This window comes from Panthera pardus, unplaced genomic scaffold (assembly GCF_024362965.1).
Source record: "Panthera pardus isolate Hobbes unplaced genomic scaffold, ASM2436296v1 HiC_scaffold_11, whole genome shotgun sequence".
NCBI classification, from domain to species: Eukaryota; Metazoa; Chordata; class Mammalia; order Carnivora; family Felidae; genus Panthera; species Panthera pardus.
In genome coordinates, this window is record NW_026526666.1 from 81,125,353 (window position 1) to 81,148,754 (window position 23,402).

Below are 23,402 nucleotides of genomic sequence, written 5' to 3' on the forward strand. Positions count from 1 at the left end.
TGAAAGACTCAATGGATAAAACATCAGAACCAATAAGACAATTGAGCAAAGTGGCTGAAAACATAAACTAAACTAAACGTAAACTAAAATATAATCAGAAAAAAAAAGAGCTCATTCTTAATGGAAGCAAAAACTATAAAACACCTAGGAATAAGTCTAAAAGATGTGCATCATCTTTACTGAGAAAATTATAAAACTTTATTTGGAAGGACATACGATTGAAATAAATGCAAAGAGGTTTCACACTCGTGGATGAACAAAGGATATGGACAAGCAATTCACATAAGAAGAAAGTGGAATTATGGGTAAACACATGAAAAGATCCTCACCCTCAGGGATAATCAAAGACATACAAATTGAAATAAGATAGCGTTTCACACCCATCAAATTGGAAAAAATTAGAATGCCTGAAAATACCAAGTGTTGGCGAAGATACAAAGCAATGAAAGCTGTCATACGATGTCAGAGGGATTAAATTTGTATTACTCTTTGGAGAGCAATCTGGCAATATCTAACAAAGCTGAAAATGTGCCTTCCCAGCAACCAGCATCTCCATTCTAGGCGTATGCCCTAGAGAAACTTGAGCACATGTGCAGGCAGACATACAGTAGTGTCCCTAGGAGTGTCCACATTGTTTGTAACTGTATGTACAAAGCTGCCCACGTAGTGTGGTTATGTTTAAGCCAGCCATCTTGCTGAGTTGTTGTATTAGATGTAATGGTATGGGTACCTGAAAATATTAAGTGGTACATTTTAATTATCTGCAATTTTTATTTGTCAATTATACCACAACAAAGGTGAAGAAAATAAAAACATCTACTCAAGAAAGAAAAGGGAAAGGTTAGGTATAGTGGATGTGTATGGGTTCCCTCTGATTACTCAGAGACAAATCCATCACCTGTATATGATGATGAACTGGACCATCAAAGCATTCTTATAACAAACAATATTCTGTTAGAGAATAAATGTATACAAAGGCCCAGATGTATCCCAATTGTAATAAAAAGTATAAAAACACACAAAAATCAGTACAGATTCTTACTGAGAGACATACAAAACAACTTGATTAAATGAAGCCAGATGCCATGTATATGGATAGGAAGATTCAATATCATATAGATGGACTTTTTCTCTTATTAATCCATAAATTTTATTTTAATCAGTCAGAATTACACACGTTGGGGAGTTTTGGAGGATGGAGCCGGAGGTCTTTTTTTTTTTTTTTAATTTAAGAAAGCTCATCTTGAGTTTATCGAGAAGAATAAACATGGGAGAATAATTTTTTAAGTTAAAAAAAGACAAGAGAGGACTTGCCCTACTAAATATTTGAGTATTTTATAAAGCTATGGTAACTGAAACAGTATGGGTCATGAACAGGAAAAGACAAATAGGTAGCGTAGTAGAAATAGAAGAGAATAGAAAGTTGACAGACAAAGCCAAATTTATACAACAGTCTATGTGACAAAGGTAGATTTAAAATTGGTGGTGGATGTAATATTTATAGTGTCGGGTTAAATGGCTTATCAACCAAGGAGAAAAAGTAGAATCTTATCTCCTATTTTATGCCAAAATAAATTCCAGGTGGATTTGAGGACAAGAGTACTAGAAGAAAACATTGGTTTATTTATTTATCATACGTTTATTGAATGCCTCTTCTATGCCAGGCCACACATTCCAGACAATGTGTGAATAAGGATAGTATGGGTTGGTTTAATTGTATGATGGAAAGTCCTACAGTTATTTAAATGCTGTTGGGGAAAAATATGTAATGATTCAAAAGATATGCACATTATATTAAGTGGAAGAGTAGGTTACCATATAGTATCTATAGTTTGATCTTGTTTTTATTGAAAATTAAGGAAATAAGTATATATAAGGAAAGGCATGCATAGAACAAAGCATAGAAAGATCATCTCCAAAATGTTGTGAGTGTTGAGAGTTATCTTCTGTGTGTTCTTCTGTTTTATAAGTTTTCTGCAATGAATATTTTATCTTAATGACACATTATGAACATTTTTGTCCTTAATGAGTTAGAATGAATTATGCTTAGAAATTAAGGAAATAATCCTGTTCCCATTACACTTTTATTAATTAACAACAATTTCTTAATATCATCATATATCCAGTGAATATTCAAGTTTCCAATTATCTCATAAATGTCCTAATACTTTTTCTTAATTTACAGTTTATTTGAATCAGGATCCAAATAAGGCCCAGACATTGGATTGGTTGTCTCATATGGTTTTTAATCAATGGGTTTCTGCCTCCATCTTTTTTTTTTCCTCCATCCCTTGTAATTTATTTGTTGAGGAGGTCAGGTAATTTTTCCAGTGGGACTTTTCATATTCTAGGTTTGCTGAACATATTCCTAGAGTATCATTTCATATATTCCTGCGTCCTCTGTACTTCCTATAAGTTAGAAATTGGATCCAGTGACTTGATGTGACTCAGGTTTGATTTTTTTTTTTTTTTTAGCAAAATGACTCCATAAGTAAGTAGTGGTGTTCATGATATCTGCTTGTTTCTGTTACTGTGATGTTAGCAAGTATTGACGATCAATGCCTTGATCAATTAATTCCAGTATGTTTTAGTGGGTAAAAATATTTTTAACAACTTGGGTGCTGCAGTGAGCACTGGTGAACTGGTGTCATCTCTATGTCTGTTGGAACTCCAGAATTCTCTCAATCTATCAGTGGTGCCGTACAAGGAATCTGGAAACAGACTTGAGGCTCCCAGGGGCCTAAACAAATCTCTGTAATATACAGCACTGTTCGCTTAAAGGATGGCTTCTTTTAGAAAGCTTTGCTTCATAAATAGTAGAATGGAAATATTGTTCCAATTTGCTGGCAGCTGGCACCACATCCGGTGCCAGGAGCAAATATTCATCTCCCACCCATAGATCCCATCTTTGATATTTACCAAAGCGCTAGGGGGGTCCTTCACTCAATCACAACTTCTGTTGTTATTTGTACAATTATCTGGAAAGGAGCAGCAACCTCAGAACCTGGGGAGCCAGTTCATTATTCTGATGACTGTTGTCTTTGCTGGTGCTCAGAAGTTCAGGGGACAGATGGGAGTGAGGGAAGCCAGATGCCTGCGCGATTCCACCCATGGCAAGCCCAGCAGGCCCTCGCTGGAGCCCTCATTTTAGGAGGGAAGGGGCAGAGGCTGAGCTTGGGGAAAGGAAAGGCACCGTGACACACTGGTCATTTTAATTCCATGCTGCCTCATCCCAGGGGCCATGTCTAGAAGAGTAGTCAAGACAGGCCACTGCCACGGTGGGGTGGGGTCAGGCGGGAGGACTGCTATCTCATCTGGAAGGACAGGATTATTTAGCAATGCAGAGACGTCGGGTGCTTCCAGTGTGCCTGTGTGCAGAAACAGATGGCTTGGGCCTTCAGGCAGCCCCCTCCTTGCCTCCCCAGGCTGCTGAAGAGTAAGCTGGTGCCATATGGGGTTTGGAGGGACAAAGCAGAGCTCCACTGGAAAGGTTAGAACAGCTACCGGTTCCTACAGACCAGATTCGCACTGAGATGGGCTGGGCACAGAACTGGCACCTAGGAGAGACAAGAGGGGCTGATCACTCACCCTGTTACTGGCTCACTGTGCCGTCTACCTTGCATCTGATGCCTCACTGCCCCTCTAACAGACATCATTGGTGCTAAACTCTGGGAATATAGGCTGTGGGATGAGAAACTGTTGTTCAAAATAAGGCCATGCTGACATCAGGTCGGGGTCTCTCCTACATCCAGGTCTATGACGGCAACAACAAGTCCGCCCGTTTGCTGGGGGTGTTCAGCCATTCTGAGATGATGGGGGTGACTTTGAACAGCACGTCTAGTAGTCTGTGGCTTGACTTCATCACCGATGCCGAGAACACCAGCAAGGGCTTTGAGCTGCAATTCTCCAGTAAGTCTCTGTTGCATCAGAGTGGACGATGAAATCAGGCTTTCCCTAGTTCCGCAGTTGGGGAGGTCTGTCTCTGGGGCATCACCATCATTTTGCAGGTCTGGTTTTCTCTGGCGCACGCTTAGCGGACTGTTTCCTCTAAGACATTGTGCCTGTGCTTTGAGTAAGCTGCCCCTTGGCATACAGCTCTAAGGTTTAACTCTGTGGTTAACTGAAGGTCACAGCATACCTGTTACTGACTAATACTTGAAAAATATGAACGCCAAGGCTTTTAACTAAAGCAATCAAACAAGCCTTTCCTAATCGTGGCATTTATAAAATAAGGTTCAGCTGCAGCCAGATGTAAAAAGTGTGAACGTTAATGTACAATTATGTTATTTTTCACTACTCCCTAAAGAGTTGAATCTTGCTTCTTTCCCTTTTGCATGATTTTTGCTTTGTCTTTTACTCCCAGAGTGTCAAAGACAGAAAGCCCCCAGGTTTGTATGCAGGCCCGTAGTACTTGGGATTACATCCCCACACTTTGGCTTCACAGCCATCGTATTAATTTATTTGAGCTCCTGGACCTTCCCAGTAGATACAAAGAAATGTGCTTTTAGGGATTATTTTAAAATCCAATGATTATCCATTAGCTGATAATGGATGAACACAATGTGATAGATCTGTCCATACAATGGAATGTTATTTAACTGTTACAAAGGAATAAAGCACTGGTCCATGCTACACCATGGATGAGCCTTGAAAACCAAGTGAAAGCAGCCAGTCACAGAAGGCTGCATGTTATATGGACTGTTTATATGAACTGTCCAGAACAGGCAAATCCATAGAGATGGAAAGGAAATCGATGGTTGCCGAGGACTAAGAAAGTTGGGGGGCAGAAATGTGGACAAGGGTCCTCCAGAAGCGATGAAAAATCCGCAAGTGGATTGTGATGAGAGTTACACAACCCTGAGAATATACTAAAAGACCGAACGCTTCAGATGGGCGAATGTTCATTATGTGAATTATATCTCAATAAAGCTGCTAGGAAAAACAAAACAAAACTCAGTGAGTCCACTCAAGATTCCTCTCGCCTGGGCTTTAGGCCATCTGGCATAGGGGTCTATGCCTGTTACAGCAGGCACATCAGTGGAAGAGAATTAAATAGAGTCACATGCGAATTCCATCTCTGTCATCTGAGAATGTGTGACTTTGGCACCACTTATTGAACCAGGTCATGTTCTCGGTTGTAAAATGCAGATACTTCTACCTCCCTGTAAGACTCCAGTGGGTAACAAATGAGAGCTAACACAAGTAAATTGCCAAATAGTAGGCGCTTTGTAGAAACGCTCTGCGTAAGCCTTCTCTAGCCTCTCTCAATAAAGCGTATTTAAGCAGGACATAATTGAACTTTGAAATATGCATTTGAAGGGACGTTTCCATATTACACTATCCCATCAGAATGCTCAGTGAGCAAAATGGAAAGAGCAGCCTTGCTAACAAAATGCTCTGGGGGTCAAACAAAGGAAATAGGAAGCCCAGACCTTATGTCTGAAAACTATTAAAGGCTGTCCTGGGAGAAATAACTGAAACCATTCACGTGCGGGGGCAGGTGTAGCATCACCTCTGCTGAGCACAGCAGTGTGGTGGCCCCAGAGCAGTGAGACTGCCAGAGGCCAGAGGCACGTGCCTGGTGGCTTCCTTGAGGACGCAGGCTTCAAATTGAGGGAAGGAAGGGAATGTGGTTTCTGCCTCGCCGGGTCTTGCTTACCCCATCTCTCCTCTCGTCGGCAGGTTTCGAACTCATCAAGTGTGAGGATCCAGGAACCCCGCAATTTGGCTACAAGGTTCATGATGGAGGCCATTTTGCGGGAAGCTCTGTGTCCTTCGGCTGTGACCCTGGATACAGCCTGCGGGGCAGTGAGGAGCTGCTGTGTCTGAGTGGGGAGCGCAGGACCTGGAACCGACCTCTCCCCACCTGTGTCGGTAGGAGGCCTCTTGCTCTTTGAGTGACCCCTCGGGTCCCCTCCCAGCCCCATATTCCCAGCTCTGGTCTCATGAAAGCTGTCCCGTCGGACCCCACACTCCAGCACTTTGGGACTGCCTAACTGGACTGAATCCTCCTGTTCACGGGAGTCCTCGCTTACCCTGCCCCCACTTCTCTGTTCCCTCACTTTCACACCTCATTACACCCGTGTTGCAGCAGCTCAGTCAGGCGGGTGGCAAGCCACCATTGTCACACATTTAGCCAAGTGGGACCACAGCCAAGCCATGCCCTCGGAATTGTAATGCTGGCAACAGAGGAAAGTTGGGAGAGTCAGTTAAGAAGAGGTGGAGCTTTTGCCTGGGTTCCCAGGGTTCTTGCAACACTCAGACTCAAACGAGTCTCTGACTCACTCTGGGCCTCAGTTTCCCCATAGGCAAAATGGGGCTTATGCTCCCTTTCCTGGAGAAAGTTGGAAGAAAGAGTAAGAAAATGAGCTAGCAACTACCTCATTCTTGAGGAAGAATATAATAATGAACCAGCACTTTCTTAAGCCTCTGGTGCTTCCAGAATGTCAGCAGAGGCTCCCTCTAAGCTTTCTCCATGTGTCATAGGATGAGAGCAGTCTGGTCCAGGGCAGAAGTATGAAGTAGGCAGAACCTATCGTTCGGTCCATCTGGCCTTTTCATTTCTCACCACCTACCTCACTGCACCTGTTCCCCTCCCTGCTGAACAAGATTCCCACCCCACTGCTTTGTCCTGCTTCCCCACCCCCAAACACCAGGCCTCTCCCCCATCCCCTTCCCCTTGTGCCACAACCTCGGCCTGTCTGTGCAGTGCTGGTCAATTCTATAAGAACAAGACATCCACTGGGAAAACACTTAAGTACGTACCAAGAGCCACACACCAGAATTGGTGCAGCTATATGTTTGGGTATGTGCAGAGGCAGAGAAGTAAACAAAGAAAGAATAAAGTATTTTTCCCTACCCTTGGGAAGCCCATAGCCTAGCAAGGCAAATAGACACATAAACAGATAATTATAATACAAGATAAGCACTGTGCAAAGAGTTAGGGCAAAGTGTTGAGGAGATACAAGGAAGTTTTGCACAGACTCAAAAGGATGGGTAAGAATTCACCAGCAGGAGGAGGGTGGGGTGAGGGTTGGGCTTCTGGCCTAGCACGTGTGAGTGCTGAGGGTTTGAACCAGCGTGGTGGACAACGGTAATGGCCAATATTTTTCCCCTAGACAGCTTCATTTTAACAGGATTTCAGCACTGTTGTACAACAGAGGGTCTAAAAGAGAAGATGTTAAGCCTGACAGTGGACAGACCAGCATGGCGACCTCTAAATAGCCTCTCCCTTTGCCCTCTAAGGTTGACCCAGTCTGCAGTCATGCCCCATCCCTTTCTCCCTGCATCCTGTTTTTGTCCCCTTCTTTCCTTCATGTGCTAGGTCCTATGCTGGGCACTAGGAACTCTGAGGAGGGCAGATCCCCGGCCACCGAGGGGGGGAAATATGCATAAATGGATGACAGTATGATGCCACAGGCAAGCTAGAGCAGGCGAAATGCGAAAGGAGATGATTCACGTTACAAGACAGTTGCTTTGCAGAAAGGATTCACTGTAAGGTTCTTTTGAATATCGGATGTGCTGGTTGGGCTGAACTTAGTGGATCCACTCAAGCAGTGCTGGGAAGAGTACTTAAACTTTGAATGTCGGAGGTTTTCCCCACGGAGACTCCCTCAGGCCCCACACAGAGGAGTGAGGCTATGTATTTGGGGTTGTGGGTGTATATGTTTACACACGTCATGTTGTGGTGGACTTTATCACGGTCTAGCAGAAATGACCACTGTAGTTTAAGACATCGCAGAGGCTTTCTTTGTCGATGAGTGGATGCTACAGCCCACATGAGGCAGCCAAGGCTCTAAGGATGGGAAGAAGGGTGACAACCAGAAAGAGTAGAGTCTCATGGTCTTGTCAATGAATCTGCAGCATGCTGGCCTCTTGGCTCCTCCCAGATGTTGCATCCGTGAGGAAGAGCCCCCACTGCTGCTGCCTCCAAACACAGGACGGGCTTCTCCATCTGGAATATGGAAGGAAGCTCTAGCCAAGGGCATGGATAAGGTCCTGCCACCTCTCCACTACCTCCCCCGTTTGTGGGGCCAGACAGTCTTCCTCCCCACAGCTCACTGTCTGTCCTCTTGCCCACACCCACTCCCCAATGGGGCCCATTCAGCCCTGCATCCTTCAAGCACTTCCCATCCCAACAGCACACAGGAGGGGCGGGGAGGGGGGACTCACAGCAAGGCGCGTGCAAAGGATCCAGTCTCATGAGCAGGCTTACTGGCAGAGCGCCTCCTCCCTGACCATGCCATAGTGGCACCGAATGAAGCCAAGGGGCCCATGAAATACTTAATGAAGGTGAAGGCCAGTCTTCTATCTGCAACCTGGGTCCCATCTTCTCCTGTTTCTTCTAGGATTTTGAATAGTCACTCATTCCCTTTCCTAAAACACTCTTGCAATAATTCTCTTCATTGTCACTCATGCTCCCTTGACTCCAACCCTTGTAGTAATTTTCCTGGAAAGCAGTAAGTGTCCTCATTCATTTGATCATCCATGGATCTCTCCATTCAGTAAACACTTACTAAAACATCTGTAACATGCCAGGCACTATAGCAGCGCTGGATGCACAAATACAAGTAAGACAAGGTCCCTGCTGCCAAGGCGTTTGGTCTTGTGAAGGAGACAGATGTGACTGTAACATGGTTGTGATTTAAAAAAATCTGCTCCTGTTAAAATGGAGACACAAAGGAGGACAGTGGCAACTGTACCTGGGAGGGGACGGGTCACAAAGGTCCCCCGAGGAAGATGTTTTCACATTGTCAGTCCACATGAAGGTGTGAAGAAGCCTCATTGTCCTGGCTCCTAGTGTTCATGAGGCTTGGCTAGACCAAGGGGTGTTGGGAGGGGCCCAAGAAGCCAAAAGGAGCCCCTCTGGGGCTTGGACTTCATTCTGGGAAGGAAGGTTTGAAGCAAGCAGTGACCCAGTCAGTTTGCATTCTAGAAAGGTCCCTCGGGTGGCACTGCTGGGGGTGGGCAACTGTGCCACCCAGAAATGGCCAGAGCCTCGGCCAGGACTCTAGCAACAAGGCCGAGGGAGGTCCATGTGACGAACACCCCAGGGGTTCAGGGGCTGGGTCTCGGAGGCAGATCAGATGTGGGGAGGAAGAAGGCCAGAGGACCACCAGCTTCTGACCTGGGGGACTAGGTGCTCCGACGGGGAGTTTAGACCTGATCCCCTGAGTCCAGCTCCACCCTTCGTGCCCCAAAGACTGCCACCAGAGTATACTTCCTAGTGTGTAAAGTTCACTGGTGTGTAAGGTGACTGGTTCTTCCCCCGGAGAGTCCCCAGCCTCATGCACGGCGTCCTTGGATGTCTGACGCTTGATGAGCTCTGCGGCCTTATTTCCCCTGTCGTCCCCTGTCCCCTCAGCCTGCCACACCATGGCCCACCTCCACGACGTTTGCCCTTTCTCTTTTCCATCTGCAGCATCCTCTCCCTGATGTTCCTCCCCCCACCCACTCCATCCCTGCTCCTCCTCACGACTCCTCCTGCCCCAAGCTAGGGGAAGTAGCCCCCTCTCCTCTGAGCTGTCATCTGCCACAAATGCACCTCTGTTGGGGCACACTGTGGCTGTCTCCTCCTCTAGACCATTGGCCCTTGGGAGGCTTGTTTTCCTCTGTGCTCCTGGCACCCCACGCAGCCCCATTGCTGGCAAGGCACAGGTTCAAGTGTATGCATCATTGAGGAGGCTTTAAGGAGTTTGGCCGCAGAGTAAGCTGTCAGCCCTCCACCCAAGGACCTTTTTTTATATGGCTCTATTGAGATGTAATTCACATACCATATACTTGAAGCCCAATGCTTTTTATCTATTCACAGGGTTCTGCACCCGTCACCACCATCTGATTTTTGAACATTTTGTCCACCCGGGAGAAACCCTGTACCCATCAGCAGTCGCTGCCCCCTGCACACTCCCCCCAGGCCCAGGCAACCACCAGCGTACTTTCTGTCTCTATAGACTTTTCTGTCCTAGACATTTTATATAATCAGAATCACATAACATGTGGCCTTTTGAGCCTGGCTTCTGTCACGTAGCAAACTGTTTTCAAAGTCCATCCATGTTGTAGCAGGTATCGATCCTTCATTCTTTTTTTTATGATCAAATAATATTCCACCATATGGATGACACCGTATTTGTGTATCCGTCCGTCAGCTGATGGACATTTGGGCTGTTTCCGTCTTTTAGCTATTATGAATAATGCTGCTGTGCGCATTTTTGTGTGAACGTATGTTTTCATTTCTCTTGCATCTATGCTTGGTAGTGGGATTGCAGGGTCATATGGTGACTACGCTCAACATTTTGAGAAACTAGGAAACCGCTTCCCAAAGCAGCTGCACCATGTTGCAGCTGCACCAGCAATGCGCGAGGGTTCCAATTCCTCCACATCCTCACGGACACTTTTTTGTGTCTGGCCTTTCGATTACAGCCATCCTTGTGGATGTGAGGTGCTATAGCTCATTGTGGTTTTCATCTGCATTTCCCTGATGACTAGTGATGTTGACCATCTCTTCCTGGGCTTCCTGGCAGTGTGCACACCTTCTTCAAAGAAATGTCTGTTCAGACGTTTTGCCCATTGTTTGGGCTGTTTTTCTTCTCATCGCTAAGTTGTAAGGGTTCTTTGTAGATTGTGGATATAAATAGCATCCAGGGACCTTTCTGTATGCTGTGCTCAGTCACCTGCAGGGCACAAGAGGGACTCGGGCACCCTGACAAGAGGAGCCACTGAGTCACTGATGGCAGTGCAGGCCACCCTGTAAAGCTCACTCTTTTGGGATTTCTTTCAGCTGAGTGTGGAGGGACAGTGAAAGGAGAGGTGTCGGGCCAGGTGCTGTCACCCGGGTATCCGGCTCCCTACGAACACAATCTCAACTGCATCTGGACCATCGAGGCTGATGCTGGTTGCACCATCGGGTAAGTGTCCAGGCTGGTGAAGTAACCCCTGCCTATGGCTCAGGACGGTCCTCACCAGCATCATCACCAGGCCACTCAGCTAGTAGCTGGGCCTGCCCCAGAGGCCCTTGCCATCAGTGGTGGTTGCCGTGCCCCCAGGCTTAGGCTGAGGCCTATGGAAAACCTGGAAAGGCCAGTCTCAGCCTCCCAGGACTGCGGTTCAAGTTCAGACAACTCTCTGGCCTCGATGGCACAGTTCCAGCAGAGTAGCTGAGGGCAGAGCTGGAGGTCATACAAACCCCAGTGTGAATCCCAGCCCTGCCACTTGGTGTTTGTAGGACTTTGGGCACAGCCTTTATTCCCTCTGGGTCCCACTATCTCCTGTGCTGTATCGCTTACAGTAGCAGAGCGTCAGGATAAGGCACTTAAAGGAGACAGCACATGCAGTGCACCCAGCATAGTCCTTGGAACATACTAAATATTTAATAACGCTTCTGTGGTTACTTCTCAGACAGTAGTGTCGGCGCAGAGCTGTGTGATCCCAGATTGCTTGCTGTTCTCGGTCTGCGTTTCCTCATCTGTAAAATGAGGACAAAAATGCTGGTGTTTTAGGGTTGTAGAGGGAGTCATTACAAAAGCCCAGCACAGTGTATGGTAGTTCATATGTACGCCCTCAGAATAGAACTTCCTTTCCATACAAGCATCTGACCAACAGGAGTTACTCCTGGGAGTTCCAAAGAATCAGAGAAGAAAGGAACGTCACCATTTACCCAGCACGGGACCTGGCACGTATATTGTCTTATCAATTCTCCACAATAGCCCTGTTAGTACTGATGGTAAGTCCTAATAATGAATGGACATAGTTCTCATTCACATTTTAGAAACAAGAACACTGAGATCCCAAGAGAATGCACAGTGACTCAGAAAGCTGGGATGTGAACCTAGGTTTTTCTGAGTCTTTACACTATTCACACTGCTGGCCCAGCTGGGCCTTAAGCTATGGTTTAGATGAGCTGTGCGGAGAGGACCCGGTTAGGGGTGCAGGATGAGCAGAGGTCTGGAAGGAGGACTGACAAGACAGCTGGCTGGAGAGGGGGAAGCATGTGGACAAGGAATAGAGTGTGGAGAGGGTTGGAGCATGGCCTGGTCATGGAAGATCTTAAATGCCAGTAGACAAGAGGGAGCTATGGTAGGTTCTTAAGCAGGCTTGTCCCACTGGGGCCTTTCCAGTGGAGAGAACTCACAGGAAGAAAACCAGTCAGGAGAGGGGCACCTGGGTGGCTCAGTCAGTTAAGCATCTGACTTTGGCTCAGGCCATGATCTCACGGTTCGTGAGTTCAAGCCTGGCGTCGGGCTCTGTGTTGACAGCTCAGAGCCTGGAGCCTGCTTTGGATTCTGTGTGTGTGTGTGTGTGTGTGTCTCTCTCTCTCTCTGCCCCTCCCCTGCTCATGTTCTGTCTCTTCTCTCTCAAAAATAAATAAACATTAAAATTTTTTTTAAAAAAGAAGAAGAAAGAAAAACAGTCAGGAGTCTATTGTAGTGACCCAGGAATGAAGGGTTGAAGATGTGCAATAGTGGGGAATCAAGGCAAGGAGAAGCATAGCTAGAGAGGATCCTGCCTTAGAGAGTCTTCAGTCAAGGGGAACTGGCTGAACGGATATGTTGTTGCAAGAGGTACATACAGATACTTGTGTGTTTGCTGATGTACATAGGTCCTTAGACTCCATTCAATTAAAATTAAAGAAGTGCACTGTTTGCTATGTGCAAGTTTTTGAGCTAAGCCCTGTGCAAAACAAGGTCAGAAGAGCTCTTAGGGGTTTTGCACTATTAGGAGCACAAGTTAAATGTACAAATTCATCTTGCACATTTCTGCTAGAAGAAGCTTCTGGAAGCACACCTGGTCAGCTCACCTGCTAACCAGAAACCTTCCATGGCACCCATGTTCACAGAAGCTAAACATCTTATCCTGGTTTTCAAGGTCTTCATGACCTCAACCTACCTCCCCAACCTTATTTCCCTCCCTTTCCCTTCAGTGACATCCCGGCAAAGCCAAACAACTGGTGGCTCCTGTGCATATCTTTGCTCATGGCCTCGCTCTGTGCCTCTGTTTCCACTCTGGCCTCCCTGAAATGCCCCCCTTGCTCCAAAGGCTTATGTCTGAAAATCCCCATCCCTCAAAGTCAAGTACATGTGTCTGCTCACCCAGGAAGTCTTCCCGATCCCCTCTCTTGGACTCCTGGGAGCCATGTCTCCCTCTTTTGAACTCTCATTGCCTGCAGCCCGCGTTTTCCTTGACACTGACCACTTTGTGCTATATTTGTGCTCCTGCCTTACCTTCCCAGCCAGAGCTGCGGTCTCTGCCTGATCCATTTCTACAAGTCTCCCAGTTCTCAGCACGGTGCCCCCAGCACCTGGATCCATAAGTGTCAAGTGATGAATGAGTGAATGAATGAATGAATGAATGAAGCAGGAGTCAGGTACAAAGGGACTTATATGACTAGTAGATCCACAAGAGTCCCTCAGTTAATGTTAAGTGCACAATGAGTGAATGAGGAGTGTAATGACTTCTACTTTAGTGTACATGTGTGCAAATCAGAAGGCTTTCCTACCCCGGAACATCATTCATTCATTTATTCATTTATTCATGTAACAGCTGTCTGTCTGTTTATCACATGGCATTGTCTGGGCAGGGTGCTGGCATTGCATATGTGAATGAGACCCAGACACTGTTGGCAAAGAGGAGACATGTGTATGCACAGTGAGACGGAGAGATAGGGATAGGGAGTGAAAGACAGGACAGACCAGAGATGCTATCCTGGAAAAGGTGAAAAAGCTGAAGGATGGAGAGGAAGTTGCCAGGTAGCCAGGGAGGAAAGCTGGTGGGAGGGGAAAAGCCTTCTAGACAGAGGAAGTGACATGATGTGGTCAGGCTCAAGGGCTGGAGCATCAGCTGCGATTTTGTGGCAGGAGGCAGTGGTGGGCAATAAAGCTGGTGGAGCAGGCTGCCGCCCAAGCTTGGAGGACCTTGGAGGCCATGAGGCTGTATTTGGACTTCTCCTGGCATCCTTATGGAGAATGGAGTGACCTGGGGCTGGGATCCCAGTGAGGAGGCTGTCCCAGATCGTGGTCAGGATGAGAAGCCTGAACCCTGGCAGTGGCAGTGGGGGGTGGAGAAGAAGGGACGCATTCAGGAAACGTTGAAGTGTTCACACCAGCTGGTCTCACTCTCGTCAGGAAATATGGAAAGTGTGGTTTCTTCTGTTCCCCTGTGTTTTGTTGCATAACATACAATACGTAAAATACACAGAGAAGTGGAAAGACCAGCCCGTGAGCACCCACATGCCTGCCACCTAGGCTCAGCCACTGTGGAGACTCTCCCATATTGACGTTCTCTTTGTTTTTGCCTTTATCCCCGTTTTGCTGAATCACTCGAGAGTACATTGTGGACATCACGGTACTTCATTCCTAAATACTTGGGCACGCATCTCCTAAAGCGGAGGGTGTGCGTCTCCATGGCGCGGTGGCATTAGCAGACCCAAGACAGGCAGCATGATCCCCAGGAAGGAAGGTTTAGAACAAGGGCCGGAGGAGAACAGAGGGCCCTAGGAGCAGCTGACAGGCGAGCACAAGAAATCAATGATGGAATTCTGGGCAAGGGTGAGGACCGTTGTCACCTACAGGAATAGTGGGCACGGGGTGGGCTGGAGGGGAGACAGGAGGACCCCTTCCTGACCCTCAGGAAGAGAAGATCAAGACAAGGACACGGAATGTCCTCTGCAGGGTGACATAGCAAGGACTATAAAGTCATGGGGGTGTGCTAAATGTGTGTGTGAGGCCCCTGCAATGGGGAACAGCAGGGAGAAGGTGAAGGTAGCTTTGGTCCACCCTCTAGAGAGCTTCTGGGCAGCCCACGGCCTCAAGGGAGCTGATGCCCAAGGAGCAGAGGAGGGCTCCCGGCTGCACTGAGAGCAGCCAAAAGATGGAGATGAGAAACAGGACGCCTTTCCCTTTCTCGTTCGGTCCCCCACCCAGCTTGACTTTTCCTGACAGTGCATGTGACGTCCACACACACACATCTGTGCTCGTGCCTGTTTTCTCTCTCTCTTCTGTCTCCCTCCCCCTCTTCCCTCTTTCTCTTTGTCCCCCTCTCACCTCCTCTCCCTCAGTGCCCCACACAAGCCCTTCACCTGACTAACCAGCAGCAAAGTGAAGGGAATTCATGATTAGACCCTAATGAAGACAAACACAAAAAGCCCTGTTTGTGTTTGAGTCCTTATTCAGAGTAAGATCTAGCTACTACTTTTATTTTTTTAATGTTTATTTATTTTTGAGAGAGAGGCAGCATGCAAGTGGGGGAAGGGCAGAGAGCGAGGGAGACACAGAACTCGAAGCAGACTCCAGGCTCTGAGCTGTCAGCATGGAGCCCGACACGGGGCTCGAACCCACAAACCGTGAGATCCCGATGCTTAACCAACTGAGCCATCCAGGCACCCCTAGTTGTTATTTTTAAAGTGGGAATATCTGTATAGGACATTTCTATATAAAAAATAGACACTTGTTTTGAAAAATTCAAAATGCAGACAATAAAGGAATTTGTAGAGAGCAAAAGTCCCCTGAATCTGACTCTGTTCTCCTCCACACGGCCCACAGAAGAGAACCATTGAGATCAGTTTGTTCTGGTAATTCTTTTAGTTTGTATGCCGATAGATGCATAAGGCAAATGCAGCAAACGTGGTTTCTAAAACAAGATAATCTCCATGCATGGCTCAGTGACTCGCTTTTGATTTACTGTTTAATCCTGTATCATCATATTATTATGTCAATATATAGAGATCAGCCTCATCCCATTTGATGGCTACAGAGAATTCTGTTGGAGGCACAACTATAATTTATTTTTCTACTCCCCTATTAATAAAGTAAATATTTTCAGTTTTTCACCCCAGTGAATATCCTTACACATGAATCTTTGAACAGTTGTCCAATTATTTCCTTAGGATATATTCTTAGAAGGCAAATTTTAATACATGATCTCACATTTCCCTCTGGTCACTGTGGCAATTTACGCATCCGCCAAAAGTCTGCCTCCCTGCACAGCATCACTAGCTGCTGTCAATCCTGTCTGTGTTTCTCAGTTTGACAGACAAAATGATATCTAACTGTGTTGGCTGCTTCCCGTTCTCAGTATATTTTTCCTTGGGGGAGGTTTTTTTCTTTTCCTACAGAGGACTCAACTGGGTTGATTTTTAAATAGTGTATAATTTCAGTGTAGAATTCTTTTTAATCCCTATTTAAAATGTTCTTAAAACTTACTAAGTGGTGGGGTGCCTGGGTGGCTCAGTCGGTTAAGCGTCCGACTTGGGCTCAGGTCATGATCTCACAGTCTGTGAGTCCGTGAGTTAGAGCCCCATGACGGGCTCTGTGCTGACAGCTCAGAGCCTGGAGCCTGCTTCAAGTTCTGTGTCTCCCTCTCCCTCTCTGCCCCTCCCCCACTCATGCTCTCTCTTTCCTTCAAAAATAAATAAATATTTAAAAAGTTTTTTTAACTTAGTGGTTATGTATTTCATATGATTTACTTGTTATTTTTACTGCATTGCACCCTTTTTACTTTTTGAACTTTTGTCTTATTTATGTTCCATGTATACTTGAAGAAAGTGAAAAGAGCACAGGGTTTTTGTATATTTCTTTTTTTTTTAATTAATTTATTTATTTGGAGAGAGACAGAGACAGTGCGAGCAGGGAAGGGGCAGAGAGAGGGAGAGAGAATCCCAAGCAGGCTCCACACTGCCAGCACAGGGCCGGCTGTGGGGCTCAAACTCACAAACTGGGAGATCATGACCTATGCCGAAACCAAGAGTCGTATGCTTAACCGACTGAGCCACCCAGGTGCCTATATATACATATATACGTATATATATATCTCTTTTCCATCAAACGTATTATGCTCTTTTTCAAACAAAACAGATGATGCGTCCTTATTGTTTTCTTTCATTTTTAACTCTTCCTATTGTCAGCTGATTTGATTTAATTGGCTTTGTTTTTCCTCTAGTGATTTGAAAGTTCTGTATCCTATTTTTTTTTATTCTGCCAGCGATCTTGTGTTTTCATTAATTCTGTTTTCAACAGTATTCATCTTGCTATCCTTTATTTTGGGAATCTTGTTGTTTTCATTTTTATTTTAAGGAAGCTATTCTTTTTTGTTTTCACATTGCCCTTGACAGCTTACTTTTGTTATTTCTATGTATTACCGTCTTGCACCTCCCTGAAAATACTGTTTATGTTCTGTTTTACAATGCCTCCTATTTTTTCCTGCATTAACTGCATCTTTCAGTTGGGCCATTTAATCTGATTAATCAGCTGGATTCCTCTGAGGAGCCAATTCTCTTTACATCCCCAGGGGTTTTGTTGTTCATTCAACATCGAGTTGCAGCTCAGAGCTGGACTCTGGCACCAGACTGCCCGCCACTCTGATGAGCCGTGTAGCTTGCGAAGGTCTTTAAGCAGGCACTCTGGGCCTCTGTTCTCTTAGCTGTAAAATGGTGATTTAAGACAGTACCCATCAGCTAAGGTTACGATGAGGTTAAGTGAGTTAACATATCTAAGCACTTGGAACAGTGCCTGGCATGTAATTCCCAAGTGACGAGAAACCCCTCCTGGAACTGGGAAGGCGGTTCATTTTACTCAGATGGGGCCCCTCGGCAAAGCAGGTTGTAGTTCACCCCTGAGAGTCCCAGGTGGTGGGTGCCATGCTGCTGGTGGGAACAGGTGTCAGGCGGGCTTCCCCTTGGTGTCCCAGATGGGACACGATGTGGGAAAGCCCACAGGCCAATCCAAGGGACCATCCCCTGGGGCACAGACAGCAGAAGGCCTGCAGACACCTCTCCTCAGCCTGCCCTTGGCCCCAGCTGAGCACTGGAGATGATCAGAGGGATCTGTGGTCAACCTCACCCCAGCAAGCCGGGCAAGGAAGGACAGTGGGTAGCTGCAGGGATGGCCCTCAGTCCTGGGTGGGGTCCCAGCAGAAAAATGGGCCCTTCTTGGGTGTGCAGGACAAGCATAGGCTGGCAGTCAGATTCTGTCCTGGAACCCAGGGGCGTCTCCAGCATTTGGTAGGTGTGTTTTCCCCTGAGTACCAAGAATCGGACAGGCTGACCAGTGAACTCCATCCAGGCCTGACAACCAACAGCAGGAGAGCAGACTGTGCTGCACCCTCCATGTCACTCTTCCTTGTGTGGTCAGTATGTAGAACGTGGAATTTCATCCCCTATGGATGAGACGCCTTCTCAGTTTCCAGTGTTGGGTTAGAGTTTCCCCTGTTATAATCAGTGGACCAGCTCAGAGAAAAATTGAAGAGAGGGAAGCAAAGCCATCTGCTCTTGGTCCTGCCCTCTACCTAACATTTATCAAACACATACCTCGTACCACATTCTTGATCAGTTATTACTATCCCCATTTTACAGATGAGACTATCGAGGCCCAGAAAGGGTGAATATCTCACAATTACCCAGTGATGTGGGCTTCAGACCCTTTCTGTCTAGCTCCAAACTCTTCTCTCGCCAGTCTGTCGTTCTGACCCTGGTTTAGTTCCACTGAACAAAACACACATTGAGGGGCGCCTGGGTGGCGCAGTCGGTTAAGCGTCCAACTTCAGCCAGGTCATGATCTTGCGGTCCGTGGGTTCGAGCCCCGCGTCAGGCTCTGGGCTGATGGCTCGGAGCCTGGAGCCTGTTTCCGATTCTGTGTCTCCCTCTCTCTCTGACCCTCCCCCGTTCATGCTCTGTCTCTTTCTGTCCCAAAAATTAAAAAAAAAAAAAAAAAAAAAAACACACACACACATTGAACACTTTCTCTGCGCCAGACACTGTGCGGTGGGAAACACAACAATTACACTAAGGCCAGTCTTTGTCTTCCAGGGGCTCACATTCTGTGGGAGGAAATAGTCAAATGAACAGGTCCCTCCAAGACAAAGCAGAGACTGTGAGCAGGTGCAAGCCAAGTTCAGCAATGGAGAAGAGAGAGAGAGAAGGCCTGCCTGGAGGTGTAGAGGCGAGCATTCCAACTGAGGGGAAAGAGAGCGAAGGCACGAACACAGGGCACAATGTAGGGTCTATCCACAAAAGAGTGCTCCCTTGACGTGGCTGGGGACCGCATGGGGGAGATGAGGTTGCTCGGGTAAAGAGGGCTCTCCGCAGGACCCTGCAGGCTAAGATGAGGACTCTAAATGGATTTTTCAGTATAATGAGAAGCCATTGGAATATTTTGAAGACAGTAACGACATTCAGTTCAATTAAAATACTTGGAGCATTTACTCAGTGCCAGGCGTTCTGCCAGGTACTGAGGGTATAAATATAAATAAGAAACAGTCTTTTCCCCTGAAAGTTTCAGTCGTATGGGTAGAAATTTCATCAATTAGGAATGGAAGTAGAAAAACTGACTAAAGCTGGCTTCAACAGATGGAGGTTCACTTTTCTCTTGGAACGAGGATCTGAAGGTCCCGTCTAGACCCAGGGCGGCCGCTCAGGATGCTGTTGCCTTTCTTCTTGCTGCACTGCCCTCGGCTGTACCCTCATGCTCGCCTGGTTAGCTGCTGCAGCTCCACACCTTGTGTCTGTGTCGCAGTCTAAAAGAAGAGGGGAGAGGACAGGGCACAGATCTTTCTCCTTGGGATGGTTTGTGTATTTCTTCAGGAAGAATCACCATGCTTACAGACGTCTTCCTACACTTTATTCATCAGAACTCGCCATGGATGCCCGGCTGGGAAAGCAGGAAATCAATTTTGTTTCGCTGTTACAGTTTCACTAGTAGAGATAGACGAGTTTTTGGAAATGGAGTGCAGATAGACCGTCCTACAGGGTCTGCTACAGATTCTAATATAATGCGATAAGTGCTATAGTAGAAGTTTGTACAAAGCACAGCTGAAAAGCATTTGCAAGGATAGTTCCTAATCCCAGGTAGCAGTTGGGGGCAGGGTGTTAGAAGAGGAGCTATTCTAGGTGCATTTGAAAGCATAGTAGTTCGCCATGCAGGGTGGAGGTAACATGAAAGGGAGGAAGGGGTGAATGTACAGAACTGCTTCTGGAGGAACCCATTGTCTGATGTGACATGATGGTATCTCCATTCCTAAAAGAAGGTCACTGGTGGCAATGCCAAGGAGAAATTGGCTGGGAAACCAGGGAGGAGTCTAAGATAACTGTTTGAGAGGCCCTTGCTATATTCAGAAGAACTGCGCCTTGTTTCTGAGTACAAATCTGGCTAGGCTTACAAGCTATATGTGAGGGGCTACATGGAGGGGAAAAGGGGGAAGGGAAAAGAGACAGTCTTCTCCAGGCGTGCTTTCCCTAAAGAAATCTGGGGCCCATGGAGGGTGGAAATGTTGTTCTGGAAGCTTCAGTTTCTGCTCTTAATGCTCATATTTGGCTAATGAGGATAGTTTGTTGATTTTTAACTGTAGGGATGCTTTTCAATGATTAATGCAAAGGGTGACCTGGAAACTCCATTCTTGGCTGTTGGTCACCAAGCAGTAGGATTACCGAGGGGTGGGAGGGAGGCACAGTTTTGATGAACCAGAACCCCTACCCAGTGGAGCTTGTCTTCCTGGGAGGAGCCTGAACTAGACAAAACATCTGGCTGCACCGGAAATCCGGACTCCCTGCCTGCTGTTGCATATCAATCATGGGGCAGCAATCCCCCACTGCGGTCACTGTTGTTCCCCTTCAACAGCAAGTGGGCAGCTGTCCCAGAGGAGGCAGAAGGCACCAGAAGTGAAGCTTCTGTTCGTAGCTCTTGCCAGGAATCGTGTCCGCAGGTTTAGCTGCTTCCAGAAGGTTTGTTTTTGAGCCATGGCAGTAAACCTTCAACAGAGAAGGTCCATGTACTTGCACTACAAGAGCTGACCTCCTGAAGGAGCTGAACAGATAAGCACATACCCGGCGGGGTGTTCCTTTGTCAGGCTTAAGGTTTCAACAAATCAGGAAATCACCAAAAGGAGCTCAGAAGTTTTTTGAAGGAGAGGATATGGATAACCCGGGAGGTGTAAATGTAGATGTAAGTGTGGCGATGCTCTCTGGCAATTTGGTTTTCATGGATCACCTCTAGAAAAAAGAAACACAAATTACTTCAAATCATCCAAGAATAATAATCCAGCTGGGCTACACTGGATGGTTGAATTGGCCTGTAGACATCAAACTGACTGCCAGTTTACCATCCCAAAAAATGAATTCCAGGATTTCTTAGAGGGGGGATTCCATTCAACTGAAGAAACATAGACTTCGTTGGACCAGTATAGATCTCCCCCCCTCAAAAGATAAGGAAACCAGCAAAAAATAAATAAAATGAACTTGTATGATGCCACTTAACACATACCATTCTTGAAAAAGAATCATTTCCCTAAAGAAATAGAAACATAGGTGTGCCTAGGTGGTTCAGTCGGTTAAGCCTCTGACTTTGGCTCAGGTCATGATCTCACGGTTAGTGAGTTCGAGCCCCATGTTGGGCTCTGTGCTGACAACTCAGAGCCGGGAGCCTGTTTCAGATTCTGTGTCTCCTTCTGTCTCTGCCCCTCCCATGCTCTCTCTCTCTGTCTCAAACATAAATAAACATTAAAATTTTTTTTTTAAAATGGAAACATTTTCTGAAAAAATTTTACTCTAGTAAACGAAAGAAAACGTAAATGGATTTATGGATAATATTCTCATTGACATATGAGAAGTAGGGATGATTGGTAGCAGAAGATTGGATGATGCAGTGGGGGAGGGGAGATCCTGAGATAGAAGGACAGTGATAGAGGCAAGCAAAGAATGAAAAAGAAGCTGAATACACAGGAACCAAAATCCACAAGAGCAGCATTTGCCTTGTAAAAAATAAAAGCATTCAAGTAAGAGACAAGCTGGAGGATCTGAGATTGCAGAGAAAAACTACAAGAATGTGGAAATAAATGAAAGAGGAGTTGCCAAATGCAAAAGACAAGAGTACCAACCAGGCGGCACATGTGGAGAAGAACGAGGAGCAAATGTTGAAAGGGGTAATAAAATACAAGCTGTGAACAAAGTCCTCTGAGAAGGGGCAGACGATGGACCAGGGCTAAAGCATCCTGGTGAATTAAATGGACTCACTGAGTTCCAGGCAAAACTAATTAGATACAACTTGATGAACAAATCAAACAGTTCCAAGAATAATGAAATCCCGGAAAGCCTTTGGGAAAACACACCCACACAGGTAAGCACATCATCAATCCCCCTCAGATAAACAGTCATTTACCAAAAGCCACCACCACAGAGAATCCAGTCCTCCTAAAATCGCTTCCCCTTAACATCAAAGGCCGAAGCCAGTGGTGTTGTGAGACCCAAGAACCATTGATCCAGCCAGGATATAATATGCACAGAAGACACAGAAAATTGACACTCAGGCTTCTTGAAAAGCTTGCAAAGACATTGCAGCAGGCTGTATGATGGCCCCCAAAGATATCAGGTTTTAATGACTGGAGCCTGTAAACATTAGCTTACTTGGAAAAAGGATCTTTGCAGCTGTGATTAAATCCGGGCCCTTGAGATGAGGAGGTGAGCCTGGATTCTCTCCAGGTGGGCCCTAAATGCAATCACACGGATCTTTATAAGAGGGAAGCAGGGGGAGATTTTATACACACAGAGGAGAAGACAGACACAGAGACTGGAACGATGGAGCCCCAAGCTAAGGAATGCCAACAGCCACCAGGGACAGAGAGAATTATTTCATGGGAATAGTGTCTATGCCATAATAAGGCTAACAGTCGTGGATCTTTATGTAACCTAACAAGGAAACATAAAATGAAATCTGTCGTAAATACAAGAAATTGACAATCATAGAGGACTTTAACACATCTCTTAAGTAACTATAAAAAAAAAATGTTGTACACCTGAAACGAATATAATATTGTATATTAGTCACACTTCAATAAAAATAAAGAGAACAAAAACAGAATTTGTTTTAGGTGATTTTACCACTTATTGATTTTACACTATGTATCAGGCTCAGTGCCAGGTACCTTTATATGTGATTTCATCTACAATAATTCTCCTAGCAACACTGCTGGACAGATGCCCAGTTACTGCCATTGTACAGACAAGTAAACTGAGGCTGTGCAAGTTCACCTGAGTAGCTGTCATAGAACTAGATTTGAAGCTATGTCTTTGGCTCCCTAGCCACTGTTTCTTTTCCACTGTGTTACACAGCCTCTTCAGGAAGTATGAACCTTTCATGTTATGGAAAACACTTCTTCTAAGAAGGATAAAGACACATCTGCCCCTCACAGAATCCCCTGACACCTCCAGGGCAGGTTCTGGCTAATGACAGTCACAGAGCCTTCATTTACAAGGTGCTGATGATAAGATGGAAACCAGTGCAAGGTCATCCAGCAAGTAAGGGTGATACACAAGGAATAGCCCAAGGGTGATACACAAGGAATAGCCCAAGTCCTGCATCTGTATGCTTGCCCCAGAATGGAAACTGTGGCCGGGTGGAAACTGTGGTTTCTTCAGTGACCAGAAG

General features: G+C 46.2%; 1 protein-coding gene across 1 annotated transcript in view; it reads left to right on the top strand.

The window, feature by feature from the left end:
* CSMD2 (CUB and Sushi multiple domains 2) overlaps positions 1-23,402 on the top strand; it is a 597,686-nt gene that overhangs the window by 408,275 nt on the left and 166,009 nt on the right. The window contains 3 exon segments of the mRNA XM_053897825.1: positions 3,753-3,909; positions 5,683-5,874; positions 10,778-10,904. Of these exon segments, the coding sequence (XP_053753800.1) occupies positions 3,753-3,909; positions 5,683-5,874; positions 10,778-10,904 (476 nt within the window).